This window comes from Bombina bombina, chromosome 10 (assembly GCF_027579735.1).
Source record: "Bombina bombina isolate aBomBom1 chromosome 10, aBomBom1.pri, whole genome shotgun sequence".
Taxonomy (NCBI): domain Eukaryota; kingdom Metazoa; phylum Chordata; class Amphibia; order Anura; family Bombinatoridae; genus Bombina; species Bombina bombina.
This window is the reverse complement of record NC_069508.1, coordinates 215087606-215101549: the sequence shown is the minus strand read 5'-3', so window position 1 is coordinate 215101549 and position 13944 is coordinate 215087606. Positions and strand designations below refer to the sequence as shown.

The 13944-nt window shown below is 34.4% G+C and overlaps 1 protein-coding gene across 1 annotated transcript in view; it reads right to left on the bottom strand.

Moving 5' to 3' along the window:
- Positions 1 to 13339, bottom strand: part of PDE4B (phosphodiesterase 4B) — a 1313049-nt gene extending 1299710 nt beyond the window's left edge. The window contains exon 1 of the mRNA XM_053693688.1: positions 13101 to 13339. Coding sequence (XP_053549663.1) covers positions 13101 to 13339 — 239 coding nt within the window. The remainder of the gene's footprint in view (positions 1 to 13100) is intronic.
- Positions 13340 to 13944: the final 605 nt, after the last annotated feature.

The following is a 13944-nucleotide window of genomic DNA, read 5'->3' as shown; positions in this document are numbered from 1 at the left end:
ACATGCTACACTGTATAATGCCTGGTGAGATATATACACTAATAGTGCACATGCTACACTGAATAATGCATGATGAGATCTATACACTAATAGTGAACATGCTACACTGTATAATGCCTGGTGAGATCTATACACTAATAGTGCATGTTACAGAAGCATTAGTTATTTTGTTGTGAAGAACTTATTTCCCAGCAGCAATGCCTGAACCAGCCAAGCCAGCGCCTAAGAAGGGCTCCAAGAAAACTGTAACAAGTATCATTTCATAAAGGGTTAACTCTGTTCAGTTTTGAGAAAACTATTTTCTGAGGCAGGTTTCCTAGCATATTGTGTACTGTAATTAAGTTTATGTGATAAGCATTCACTGCTAGGTGATAAGAAGGACTCAATTGTTTTTTTGTGTGTACTTGTTATCTGGGGTGGCCTGTCACAAGGGCGTTGTCTAAATGTGTGATGGGGGATTTTATGCTTCCCCCCCTGGGAGTGCCCTGTGTGCATGTAACCTAAATAAAAAGCAGGCTGGGCATCCCGGTCCTCAGTTCTTGGTTGTCCCTCAATCGCAGCTTTGACTCGTTTTTGTGGGAAGAAGGGTATCCTAGCTGTACTACAGCTAAGGGGGATTATTCTACATTTGCGAGACTCATATAGAATACTATGGAAAGCAGCTTCTCCCCTCTTCAGCAATAGGAATCCAGGCTACTAAGCGGTCCATCTCTCAGCGAGACTAAGGGTAACCGTAACAGTGCACATGCTACACTGTATAATGCCTGATGAGATCTATACACTAATAGTGCACATGCTACACTGTATAATGCCTGATGAGATCTATACACTAATAGTGCACATGCTACACTGTATAATGCCTGGTGAGATCTATACACTAATAGTGCACATGCTACACTGTATAATGCCTGATAAAATCTATACACTAATAGTGCACATGCTACACTGTATAATGCCTGATGAGATCTATACACTAATAGTGCACATGCTACACTGTATAATGCCTGGTGAGATCTATACACTAATAGTGCACATGCTACACTGTATAATGCCTGATGAGATCTATACAAAAATAGTGCACATGCTACACTGTATAATGCCTGATGAGATCTATACACTAATAGTGCACATGCTACACTGTATAATGCCTGGTGAGATCTATACACTAATAGTGCACATGCTACACTGTATAATGCCTGATGAGATCTATACACTAATAGTGCACATGCTACACTGTATAATGCCTGATGAGATCTATATACTAATAGTGCACATGCTACACTGTATAATGCTTGATGAGATCTATACACTAATAGTGCACATGCTACACTGTATAATGCTTGATGTGATCTATACACTAATAGTGCACATGCTACACTGTATAATGCCTGATGAGATCTATACACTAATAGTGCACATGCTACACTGTATAATGCCTGGTGAGATCTATACCAGGAGTTCTCAAGCCAAGTGAACTCAAGGCCCGGTAATCATTGTGAGTGGCTTGTAAAGTGTGGAGAATATATATATATATATGTGTGTGACAGTGGGTTAATTTTATACACACACATATATATATCCCACTGACACCAATTAACTATTAACTATTATTTAATTAACCCACTGTACACCAATGTATTTTTTAAATATATATATATATATACAGTGTATATATGTGTGTGTATATATATATATATATATATATATCTATCCCACTGACACCAATTAATTATTATATAATTTACCCACTGTACAGAAATGTAATATATATATATATATATATACACACACACACACACATTGGTGTACAGTGGGTTAATTATATAATAATTCATTGGCTATGTTGAGTGGTGGGCCTGTCAGAGTGAGCGCCGGGTCGCGGCCCGGCTGATGAGAATCACGGATCTATACACTAATAGTGCACATGCTACACTGTATAATGCTTGATGAGATCTATACACTAATAGTGCACATGCTACACTGTATAATGCCTGATGAGATCTATACACTAATAGTGCACATGCTACACTGTATAATGCCTGATGAGATCTATACACTAATAGTGCACATGCTACACTGTATAATGCCTGATGAGATCTACACACTAATAGTGCACATGCTACACTGTATAATGCCTGATGAGATCTATACACTAATAGTGCAGATGCTACACTGTATAATGCCTGATGAGATCTATACACTAATAGTGCACATGCTACACTGTATAATGCCTGATGAGATCTATACACTAATAGTGCACATGCTACACTGTATAATGCCTGATGTGATCTATACACTAATAGTGCACATGCTACACTGTATAATGCCTGATGAGATCTATACACTAATAGTGCACATGCTACACTGTATAATGCCTGATGAGATCTATACACTAATAGTGCACATGCTACACTGTATAATGCCTGATGAGATCTATACACTAATAGTGCACATGCTACACTGTATAATGCCTGGTGAGATCTATACACTAATAGTGCACATGCTACACTGTATAATGCCTGGTGAGATCTATACACTAATAGTGCACATGCTACACTGTATAATGCCTGGTGAGATCTATACACTAATAGTGCACATGCTACACTGTATAATGCCTGATGAGATCTATACACTAATAGTGCACATGCTACACTGTATAATGCCTGATGAGATCTATACACTAATAGTGCACATGCTACACTGTATAATGCCTGATGAGATCTATACACTAATAGTGCACATGCTACACTGTATAATGCCTGATGAGATCTATACACTAATAGTGCACATGCTACACTGTATAATGCCTGATGAGATCTATACACTAATAGTGCACATGCTACACTGTATAATGCCTGATGAGATCTATACACTAATAGTGCACATGCTACACTGTATAATGCCTGGTGAGATCTATACACTAATAGTGCACATGCTACACTGTATAATGCCTGATGAGATCTATACACTAATAGTGCACATGCTACACTGTATAATGCTTGATGAGATCTATACACTAATAGTGCACATGCTACACTGTATAATGCCTGATGAGATCTATACACTAATAGTGCACATGCTACACTGTATAATGCCTGGTGAGATCTATACACTAATAGTGCACATGCTACACTGTATAATGCCTGATGAGATCTATACACTAATAGTGCACATGCTACACTGTATAATGCCTTATGAGATCTATACACTAATAGTGCACATGCTACACTGTATAATGCTTGATGAGATCTATACACTAATAGTGCACATGCTACACTGTATAATGACTGATGAGATCTATAAACTAATAGTGAACATGCTACACTGTATAATGCCTGGTGAGATCTATACACTAATAGTTCAGATGCTACACTGTATAATGCCTGATGAGATCTATACACTAATAGTGCACATGCTACACTGTATAATGCCTGATGAGATCTATACACTAATAGTGCACATGCTACACTGTATAATGCTTGATGAGATCTATACACTAATAGTGCACATGCTACACTGTATAATGCTTGATGAGATCTATACACTAATAGTGAACATGCTACACTGTATAATGCCTGATGAGATCTATATACTAATAGTGCACATGCTACACTGTATAATGCCTGATGAGATCTATATACTAATAGTGCACATGCTACACTGTATAATGCCTGATGAGATCTATATACTAATAGTGCACATGCTACACTGTATAATGCCTGGTGAGATCTATACACTAATAGTGCACATGCTACACTGTATAATGCCTGATGAGATCTATACACTAATAGTGCACATGCTACACTGTATAATGCCTGATGAGATCTATACACTAATAGTGCACATGCTACACTGTATAATGCCTGATGAGATCTATACACTAATAGTGCACATGCTACACTGTATAATGCCTGGTGAGATCTATACACTAATAGTGCAGATGCTACACTGTATAATGCCTGGTGAGATCTATACACTAATAGTGCACATGCTACACTGTATAATGCCTGATGAGATCTATACACTTATAGTGCACATGCTACACTGTATAATGCCTGATGAGATCTATACACTTATAGTGCACATGCTACACTGTATAATGCTTGATGAGATCTATACACTAATAGTGCACATGCTACACTCTATAATGCCTGATGAGATCTATACACTAATAGTGCACATGCTACACTGTATAATGCCTGGTGAGATCTATACACTAATAGTGCACATGCTACACTGTATAATGCCTGATGAGATCTATACACTAATAGTGCACATGCTACACTGTATAATGCCTGATGAGATCTATACACTAATAGTGCACATGCTACACTGTATAATGCTTGATGAGATCTATACACTAATAGTGCACATGCTACACTGTATAATGACTGATGAGATCTATAAACTAATAGTGCACATGCTACACTGTATAATGCCTGATGAGATCTATATACTAATAGTGCACATGCTACACTGTATAATGCCTGGTGAGATCTATACACTAATAGTGCACATGCTACACTGTATAATGCCTGATGAGATCTATACACTAATAGTGCACATGCTACACTGTATAATGCCTGATGAGATCTATACACTAATAGTGCACATGCTACACTGTATAATGCCTGATGAGATCTATACACTAATAGTGCACATGCTACACTGTATAATGCCTGGTGAGATCTATACACTAATAGTGCAGATGCTACACTGTATAATGCCTGGTGAGATCTATACACTAATAGTGCACATGCTACACTGTATAATGCCTGATGAGATCTATACACTAATAGTGCACATGCTACACTGTATAATGCCTGATGAGATCTATACACTAATAGTGCACATGCTACACTGTATAATGCCTGATGAGATCTATATACTAATAGTGCACATGCTACACTGTATAATGCCTGATGAGATCTATACACTAATAGTGCACATGCTACACTGTATAATGCCTGATGAGATCTATACACTAATAGTGCACATGCTACACTGTATAATGCCTGGTGAGATCTATACACTAATAGTGCACATGCTACACTGTATAATGCCTGGTGAGATCTATACACTAATAGTGCACATGCTACACTGTATAATGCCTGATGAGATCTATATACTAATAGTGCACATGCTACACTGTATAATGCCTGGTGAGATCTATACACTAATAGTGCACATGCTACACTGTATAATGCCTGGTGAGATCTATACACTAATAGTGCAGATGCTACACTGTATAATGCCTGGTGAGATCTATACACTAACAGTGCACATGCTACACTGTATAATGCCTGATGAGATCTATACACTAATAGTGCACATGCTACACTGTATAATGCCTGATGAGATCTATACACTAATAGTGCAGATGCTACACTGTATAATGCCTGGTGAGATCTATACACTAATAGTGCAGATGCTACACTGTATAATGCCTGATGAGATCTATACACTTATAGTGCACATGCTACACTGTATAATGCCTGATGAGATCTATACACTTATAGTGCACATGCTACACTGTATAATGCCTGATGAGATCTATATACTAATAGTGCACATGCTACACTGTATAATGCCTGATGAGATCTATACACTAATAGTGCACATGCTACACTGTATAATGCCTGATGAGATCTATACACTTATAGTGAACATGCTACACTGTATAATGCCTGATGAGATCTATACACTAATAGTGCACATGCTACACTGTATAATGCCTGATGAGATCTATACACTAATAGTGCACATGCTACACTGTATAATGCCTGATGAGATCTATACACTAATAGTGCACATGCTACACTGTATAATGCCTGATGAGATCTATATTACAAACATTAATGTGGTTTTCATACAAATATAGCATTTTCATATGTTTTTCACTCAAATATACGATATTGTATTTGATTTTCAGTCATGTGTGTACTATACTCCTCCATATGAGTGAATTACCGGTCACAATTGTTTGCCGCATTTCCTTTTGAATAAGCATTACAATATATATAGTATATAGTTTGACCTGTGACATTCGCATAGCATTTTTATTTTTTATTCTAGCTGTAAGGCGCTAATATAATGGAGGACCAAAAGGTGCACAAGGCCATAAGCATCAATACATTGTCTACGATGGGTTTCACGTACACCCTGTAGTCACCCTTAGTATATGGATATTTAGAGGTCAACTGGATTTGTGTGCATTGCTACATTACAGGTGTATTTGGCAGTCAGAGGACTAAAATAGCCTGGTTCTTTATTACAATAAATCACAGCCTAATTTATTTTAGGTTCCAAAATTTTGTCCACACAGGAGATGTTACAATCACATTATTATAACCTTTTTGGTGCTATGGCTATGTGCTATGCAATTTATAGCAAACAAACGGGAAAGGGGATTCCATACCATACACCTAATATCATTTCGATGAAAAAAGATCTTAATCTACAGTGTATAACAATTTATAATATGCTGTGCATTTAAAAGATATTGTAAAATTTGATATAACCATAGAGTCTTATTTGCTTTTTCTGATATATTAAGATAGTACCCCTGGTAAGAAAAATAATGTTGGACATTTTAGTGATATAAGTAGATATCATATTTATTTTATACCCATGATGTGACAATGTCCTGATCTTATCTTTCTTTTCCTGGACCAAGTGAAACAATGCAAACGTAGAGTCTAAGGGGTCTATTTAACAAGGGCTGAATGGCCCGTTCCCCTTATTTCCGCAGGCTCGCTGGAATCAAAGTTAAGAAGCAGCAGTCTAAAGCCACTGTTCCTAAACTCATACGCCGCCTCTGAGGCAGCGTATAGCAATCCTCCCGATCAAGTACGATCAGGCTGATTGACACCCCCTGATAGCGGCCGATTGGCCACGAATCTGCAGGGGGCGGTATTGCACCAGCAGTTCATAAGAACTGCTGGTGCAATGATAAATGCCGAAAGCGTATGCTGTCGGCATTTATCGATGTGCGGACATGGTTCGCTATAGCAGATCATGTCTGTCCACACATATATAAATAGACCCCTAAACATGAGGGTTTTTTTGTGAAAGTGAGATTGTCCAATGTCTATTATATTGAAAAAGGGTGTGTGTACAAGCGCTAAGGTAATCCCCAAGCTGTATCCAAACAGAGATCCTAACCAACCTCCAAAAAATATGCACAAGTAGTAAGAAGTGAATACAGCGCCAACAAGAGGCCAAGGGATAAATATACTCACAGAGAGATAAAAGAAGATTATTTAATGAACCATGTTAAAAAGCATCAGTAATAAAAGACTATATATAAAAAATGTAAAAAGCACATATAAATAAAATTACAAATACAGGAATATCTTACAGAAGCGGCTCAAAGGGCCAAAGCTGATAATTACAATAAAAACAGAGGTAATAACAGGTGATCAGTGTGAGTGGTACACCAGAATAAGAGTGTATACTGATAAAACAGAATTAGCCTAAGTGCAACTGTAGCAAGTGCATCAAGCAAAAAACTAATAAACAATAATACAAACAATAGTGTTCAAAAATAGTGTTTCAAAAATAGTGTTCCAAAAAATAGAAAAATGCACTGCAGTGCAAAAAAAGGGGGGTAGCAAAATAATTGTATAGATACAATCAAATAGTGAGTGAGTGCAAATGGATATAAAAATGCTAGCTACTTAATCCAGTGAGGTTAAGATATAATTAAATAAAATACACAATATGCAATAACATAAAAAATATAATACACAATATGCAATAACATAAAAAATAAAAAATAAAATATAAAATATAATCCAAAAAAGTGTTCAAAAAGTTGATCAACAAATGTTAGTGAAGAACAAAAATAAGTCAATCAAAACTAAAAAATGGAAAAAAAGGGTGATGAAAAGCAAGGTGAAAGTGAGGAAATTGATTCCTTCCAATGTTAGTTACTTTAACAGATCCAAATTCCTGAGTGTGGTTGCTGAAGTAGCTGATTGGATCCTAGCACCTGTCAGCTGCTCCTATGGTATCCTAAAAAGTGTCCCAATATGTCAACGCGTTTCTGCCCTCAAAAAAGGGCCTTTCTCAAGAGTCTTGAGAAAGGCCCTTTTTTGAGGGCAGAAACGCGTTGACATATTGGGACACTTTTTAGGATACCATAGGAGCAGCTGACAGGTGCTAGGATCCAATCAGCTACTTCAGCAACCACACTCAGGAATTTGGATCTGTTAAAGTAACTAACATTGGAAGGAATCAATTTCCTCACTTTCACCTTGCTTTTCATCACCCTTTTTTTCCATTTTTTAGTTTTGATTGACTTATTTTTGTTCTTCACTAACATTTGTTGATCAACTTTTTGAACACTTTTTTGGATTATATTTTATATTTTATTTTTTATGTTATTGCATATTGTGTATTTTATTTTTTATGTTATTGCATATTGTGTATTTTATTTAATTATATCTTAACCTCACTGGATTAAGTAGCTAGCATTTTTATATCCATTTGCACTCACTCACTACTTGATCGTATCTATACAATTATTTTGCTACCCCCCTTTTTTTGCACTGCAGTGCATTTTTCTATTTTTTGGAACACTATTTTTGTAACACTAATTTTGAACACTATTGTTTGTATTATTGTTTATTAGTTTTTTGCTTGATGCACTTGCTACAGTTGTACTTAGGCTAATTCTGTTTTATTAGTATACACTCTTATTATGGTGTACCACTCACACTGATCACCTGTTATTACCTCTGTTTTTATTGTAATTATCAGCTTTGGCCCTTTGAGCCGCTTCTGTAAGATATTCCTGTATTTGTAATTTTATTTATATGTGCTTTTTACATTTTTTATATATAGTCTTTTATTACTGATGCTTTTTAACATGGTTCATTAAATAATCTTCTTTTATCTCTCTGTGAGTATATTTATCCCTTGGCCTCTTGTTGGCGCTGTATTCACTTCTTACTACCAATGTCTATTATATACTAACAATCCCACAGCAACAAGAAATAAACATCAAATAAAAAGAAAAAAAAATAGAATAAACTATCAGGGCTTTAAAAGTGGGGTACGGTGGGATGAAAGTAAAAATGTATGTATGCAAAAGAAATGTTTTAAAATGATTTTAAACAGTAATTTTGCCATAAAAATATGCATGGTTGTGCTGTACACACACCATGAGAATCCTTCCGAGCATTGTTTATCTTACTTTATCTGCTGTGGCCAATTAGGTTGTGTCATAAATGGACTTCTTTGCAAATCAGCAAATCACAATGCAGCATGTAGGAATGCAAGGAATCTGCCTTTAAGGGGTGGGGCAGAGGAAACACTACCATTTTAAGTCAAATTACTAGTAAAACAGGCAAAATAAATCATGAAAATGCATGGACGTATTTTAAATGATGCACAATTGAATATTTTATGGATAAGCACATTTTGAGTTTAAAAAAAAACTTTAAAGAACTATTGACGGATAATAGGCAGTAAAGCTTTTACAATGACATTACAGTTATATCAGCATTATCTAACCACAAGATCTGCATACAGAATAAATGTTTAGCTGGGAAATGTTGCATTGTGTTGCTTTCCCGTTCCAGTCCAAGGATTTAGCCCTCAAAAAAGCTTGTTGACCGCATTCATGTTATCTACTTTGCTGCGGCCAGGGATAGATAGAAACGCACGCAAGTACTCATCATCAAGCAAGTTGCTGGGTTGTCCTTCTAAATGTTGCAAAACATATTTAGCTTTTCTTTGGCTTTGGGAAAATAAAAAATTTTCATAAGAAAATGACACAAAAAACAGGCAGAATAAAGAAGGGAAGATCACTGAATAGTATTATAAAAAGGCAAGGAGAGCTTAATTCTGTATTTAATAACTTCCCTTTCTTTGTTTGGTACTTGCTCTGGCCCACTTATTAATGAACTTCATTTCCATAGCTATATTAACAACACTAATTAATTAATAAAATAGGACTTTTATATTCACAGTAGAAAAAAAATAAAATGTGGCCAAGGTTGGTAATTCCTGGAATAAATGGTGTACGTACATTACAACTAACAGTGAAATATCATAAAACGGTAAAAAACTAACAGCATTTTATGCTTTTTCCTTTTTATATTTCCATATAACGCCATACTTTTGCTTTTTAAGGAAACTTTAATACTAATTATTTAAATAACCTAATAAAGACATTAATGAGTCATAAATGATACCATGCTCTTCAAAAAATTATTTTATTTAACAAATTTTGAATAATTGGTCATATAAGGATGGTAACGTGTATACATTTCTTTGTCACTGGAGAGAATCCAACACATTATATAGAATTAAATTTGGGATCCTCATAACTGATTCTTAATTGCTTGATCTACAGAACTAGTATAGTACAAATCAGACTATGAGGAATAACCTGATGAATTTGTTGCCATATATACCAAGACCAGCATAATTTGCTATTTGTGCTGTTTTCCCATCCTATGTAACTTCACATTTAAAGTTGGGATGAAAGAATATTATAACAGGAGAAGACAATATTTATTCAATTGTAATTTTTTTAAGTGTTAATACAAAGCTCCATTGAGTCATCTCCCACTTTGTATAACTTCAAGGGCTCTTTGAATACCAACCTATTTACAAAGGTTTAAAACCTCTCTTCTGAAAGTTCCTTTTTATCCTAATTAAGAAAATACATTTTTAACTTAATTTTCCCAACTGGCAAAAATGCAATTAACGGGTCATTTTACCCCTGACCCTCTGTCTTCTCATGCTCCAACCTGTAGATTGTAAGCTCTTCATAGCAGAACCTTTCTCTTCTTGTATTTATTTATTTTGTTAAGTCTCTTTTACATATAACAGTTTTATTTGTTTGACTATGAACCATGTATCCTTTCTCATGTACTAAGTCCTAGAGAATTTGAAAACTTTATAAATATTACAGATAATAATAATCAATAAGGAGGCTAGCAAGTCTCAAATAATAACTGTATGTGTACCCAGCTTATTTTTAGTGCCCTGATACGGCCTTTGAATCTTGGAAAGGTAATACTTAATTTTCTTGATAACTCACAGCTATAAAAATGCTAAAACCCAGTGTCTGCATTCTGTTGAAGAGTGAATGACAATAACATTAAAGTATGGAGAAAAATAGTTTACAATTGTATGTTCTATCCAAATCATGAAAACAATTTTGGGGTCTCCTGTCCTTTTAAATAGTTTTGATAATCTAACCATCTCTACTAATGTGAGTATTTTATGGTTACTAGATCAAAATCATCTTTTTTTTTCTTTTTTTTATCAAACTTAGGAATAAATAATTATACATTGCAGGTCACCTCTGTTATAAAGAAAAACATCCAGGTTTGATTGCTTTTCTATGAACCAAGATTTAAAAAGGTTAGTTGCTACCAGTGAACAAATTAAACCATTCAGAGTTTTAGGTCATACGTTTTTAATGATGGCAACGTATCCTCTATTCACCTTGCAGCTGTTATGTACCTAGAGGTGCTATTTAACCTTCACATAAAGTCATTGTGTGTTTTACCAGCCAGAGAAGTGAAGGCGGCTGATGTCTAGATCACATACTGTTGTTTTTCTCAAGTCCTTGGCAATGCATTGTAGCTCTGCCCAGCAGCTAAGGGGTTAAACAGTTATTCATTCTCCATTGGTATGTCACTACATTGCATGAGTAAAAATGCCTAAATATTCTAATCAACATCTGTTATCAGCAACAACCAGGTTTGCTTCTCTTCAGTATCCAGTATCTGATTTGTGCTGATATGGGAGGGTACAAATTCTACCCCATCCTCACAAATCTAAAAAAACTAAATTATCATCACAGATTGTGGTTTATAAAAGGAATAGAATCTTTGAACTCATCTGTTTCAAACTCCTGGGCAGATCTAATCTATAATAACACTACAGATGGATGTATAGGAAATATTATATCAAAACACAATAACAAATGTAGGAAAAGTTTTATGGTTGTTTTTTCTTCTTCACATAAAGAACTATAATACCATGTTCCACTGTAAATTCAGCAATGATTTTCCAATTCCCCTTACAGAATTAATAACAGTTCTATTAACAATAGAAATAACTGTGCCATTAATTAATACCATTGCAATATAATTAAAAGCACAAACATAGATTTGCAAAACAAAATAAAAAAAGAGAGCAGAGATTTAAACAAAAAAAACTAGAAAACTGGAGGAATATATATTATTTTGAAGTAAAACTTTTGTATTAAATATGAAAAGGCAGATATCATCCAAAAAATAAAAACAAATTATAGAACTGCTGGAAATACCACTAATAGTGATGCAAAAATTTATATCAGAAATAAATATATATCAGAAACAAATGTATATCAGAAACAAATGTATATCAGAAATAAATATATATCAGAAACAAATGTATATCAGAAACAAATGTATATCAGAAATAAATATATATCAGAAATAAATGTATATCAGAAACAAATGTATATCAGAAATAAATATATATCAGAAACAAATGTATATCAGAAATAAATATATATCAGAAACAAATGTATATCAGAAACAAATGTATATCAGAAATAAATGTATATCAGAAATAAATATATATCATAAACAAATGTATATCAGAAACAAATGTATATCAGAAATAAATGTGTATCAGAAACAAATGTATATCATAAACAAATGTATATCAGAAATAAATGTATATCAGAAATAAATATATATCATAAACAAATGCATATCAGAAACAAATGTATATCATAAACAAATGTATATCAGAAACAAATGTATATCAGAAATAAATGTATATCAGAAATAAATGTATATCAGAAATAAATGTATATCAGAAATAAATATATATCATAAACAAATGTATATCAGAAACAAATGTATATCAGAAATAAATGTATATCAGAAACAAATGTATATCAGAAACAAATGTATATCAGAAATAAATGTATATCAGAAACAAATGTATATCAGAAATAAATGTATATCAGAAATATATGTATATCAGAAATAAAATGTATATCAGAAATAAATGTAGCTTTGAGGTGCTTTATTTTAAAAATGCAACTAATGTACATTTAAGATATAAAAATAAAGTCTTACCATGTATGTGCCACTGTGAATCGTCGCCTCTGGCGAATGCTTTTATTAACCAGCAACTTTCTGAAAAAACATGGGGAATTTCTTGGGGAGCTGCGCGGGGAAATTTTTGGGGATGTTGTAGTTCTTTTCCCAGAAAGTCTGGGAAGTTCCAGTTCCAAATGCATATGTTCTTTAAAAGTCTTTATGTAGATTTCGGAATCCGGTGTTGCTAGTTCGTTGGGAGATTCTTTAGTTGACATATCTTAGATGTGATTTCAAATTTTTGGTACAAAAAACATGTCCCCAAACTGAAGGTTGTCGATGCAATATGTATGGATGGTACAAACCTTCTTAGTGCATCAGCAGATTTTGTGAGAAACAATTCAATAGAAAAGGAAGAGAAGGCTTCATAAATCCTGCTTAGAAGCTCAGAATGCACCAAAGTCCCTTCTGAATGCTGTTGTGTGTGTGTGGTTTGTCTTAAGGACACAGTCACTGAAGTCATCCAGCTAATGCAATTTGTATACAAATTCTTCATCCATCCTTAGCCTGAAAGATTTGTATTAAAACACAAAAATCCAGTTAAACACCTAATGACCACATGCATCTGGAAACTGAAGGGGGAAAGGTAAAAATGTCTTTCAAGAGATGTCCTTAGTACAATATGTTTCACTGCTCAGCTTCCTTGGAAATAAAAGCCGTTCATTCAGAATTCCTTGCTAGGATACCTAATACAAGCGACACTGGCTCCACCTACTGCACATTTATTGGATCACACAGTTTCTGGCATAAAATATTCTATTTAATGATTGTTTGCTGCTCAAAAGACCACTTGTGCATTTGCTAAAATGATGATAACACTGAA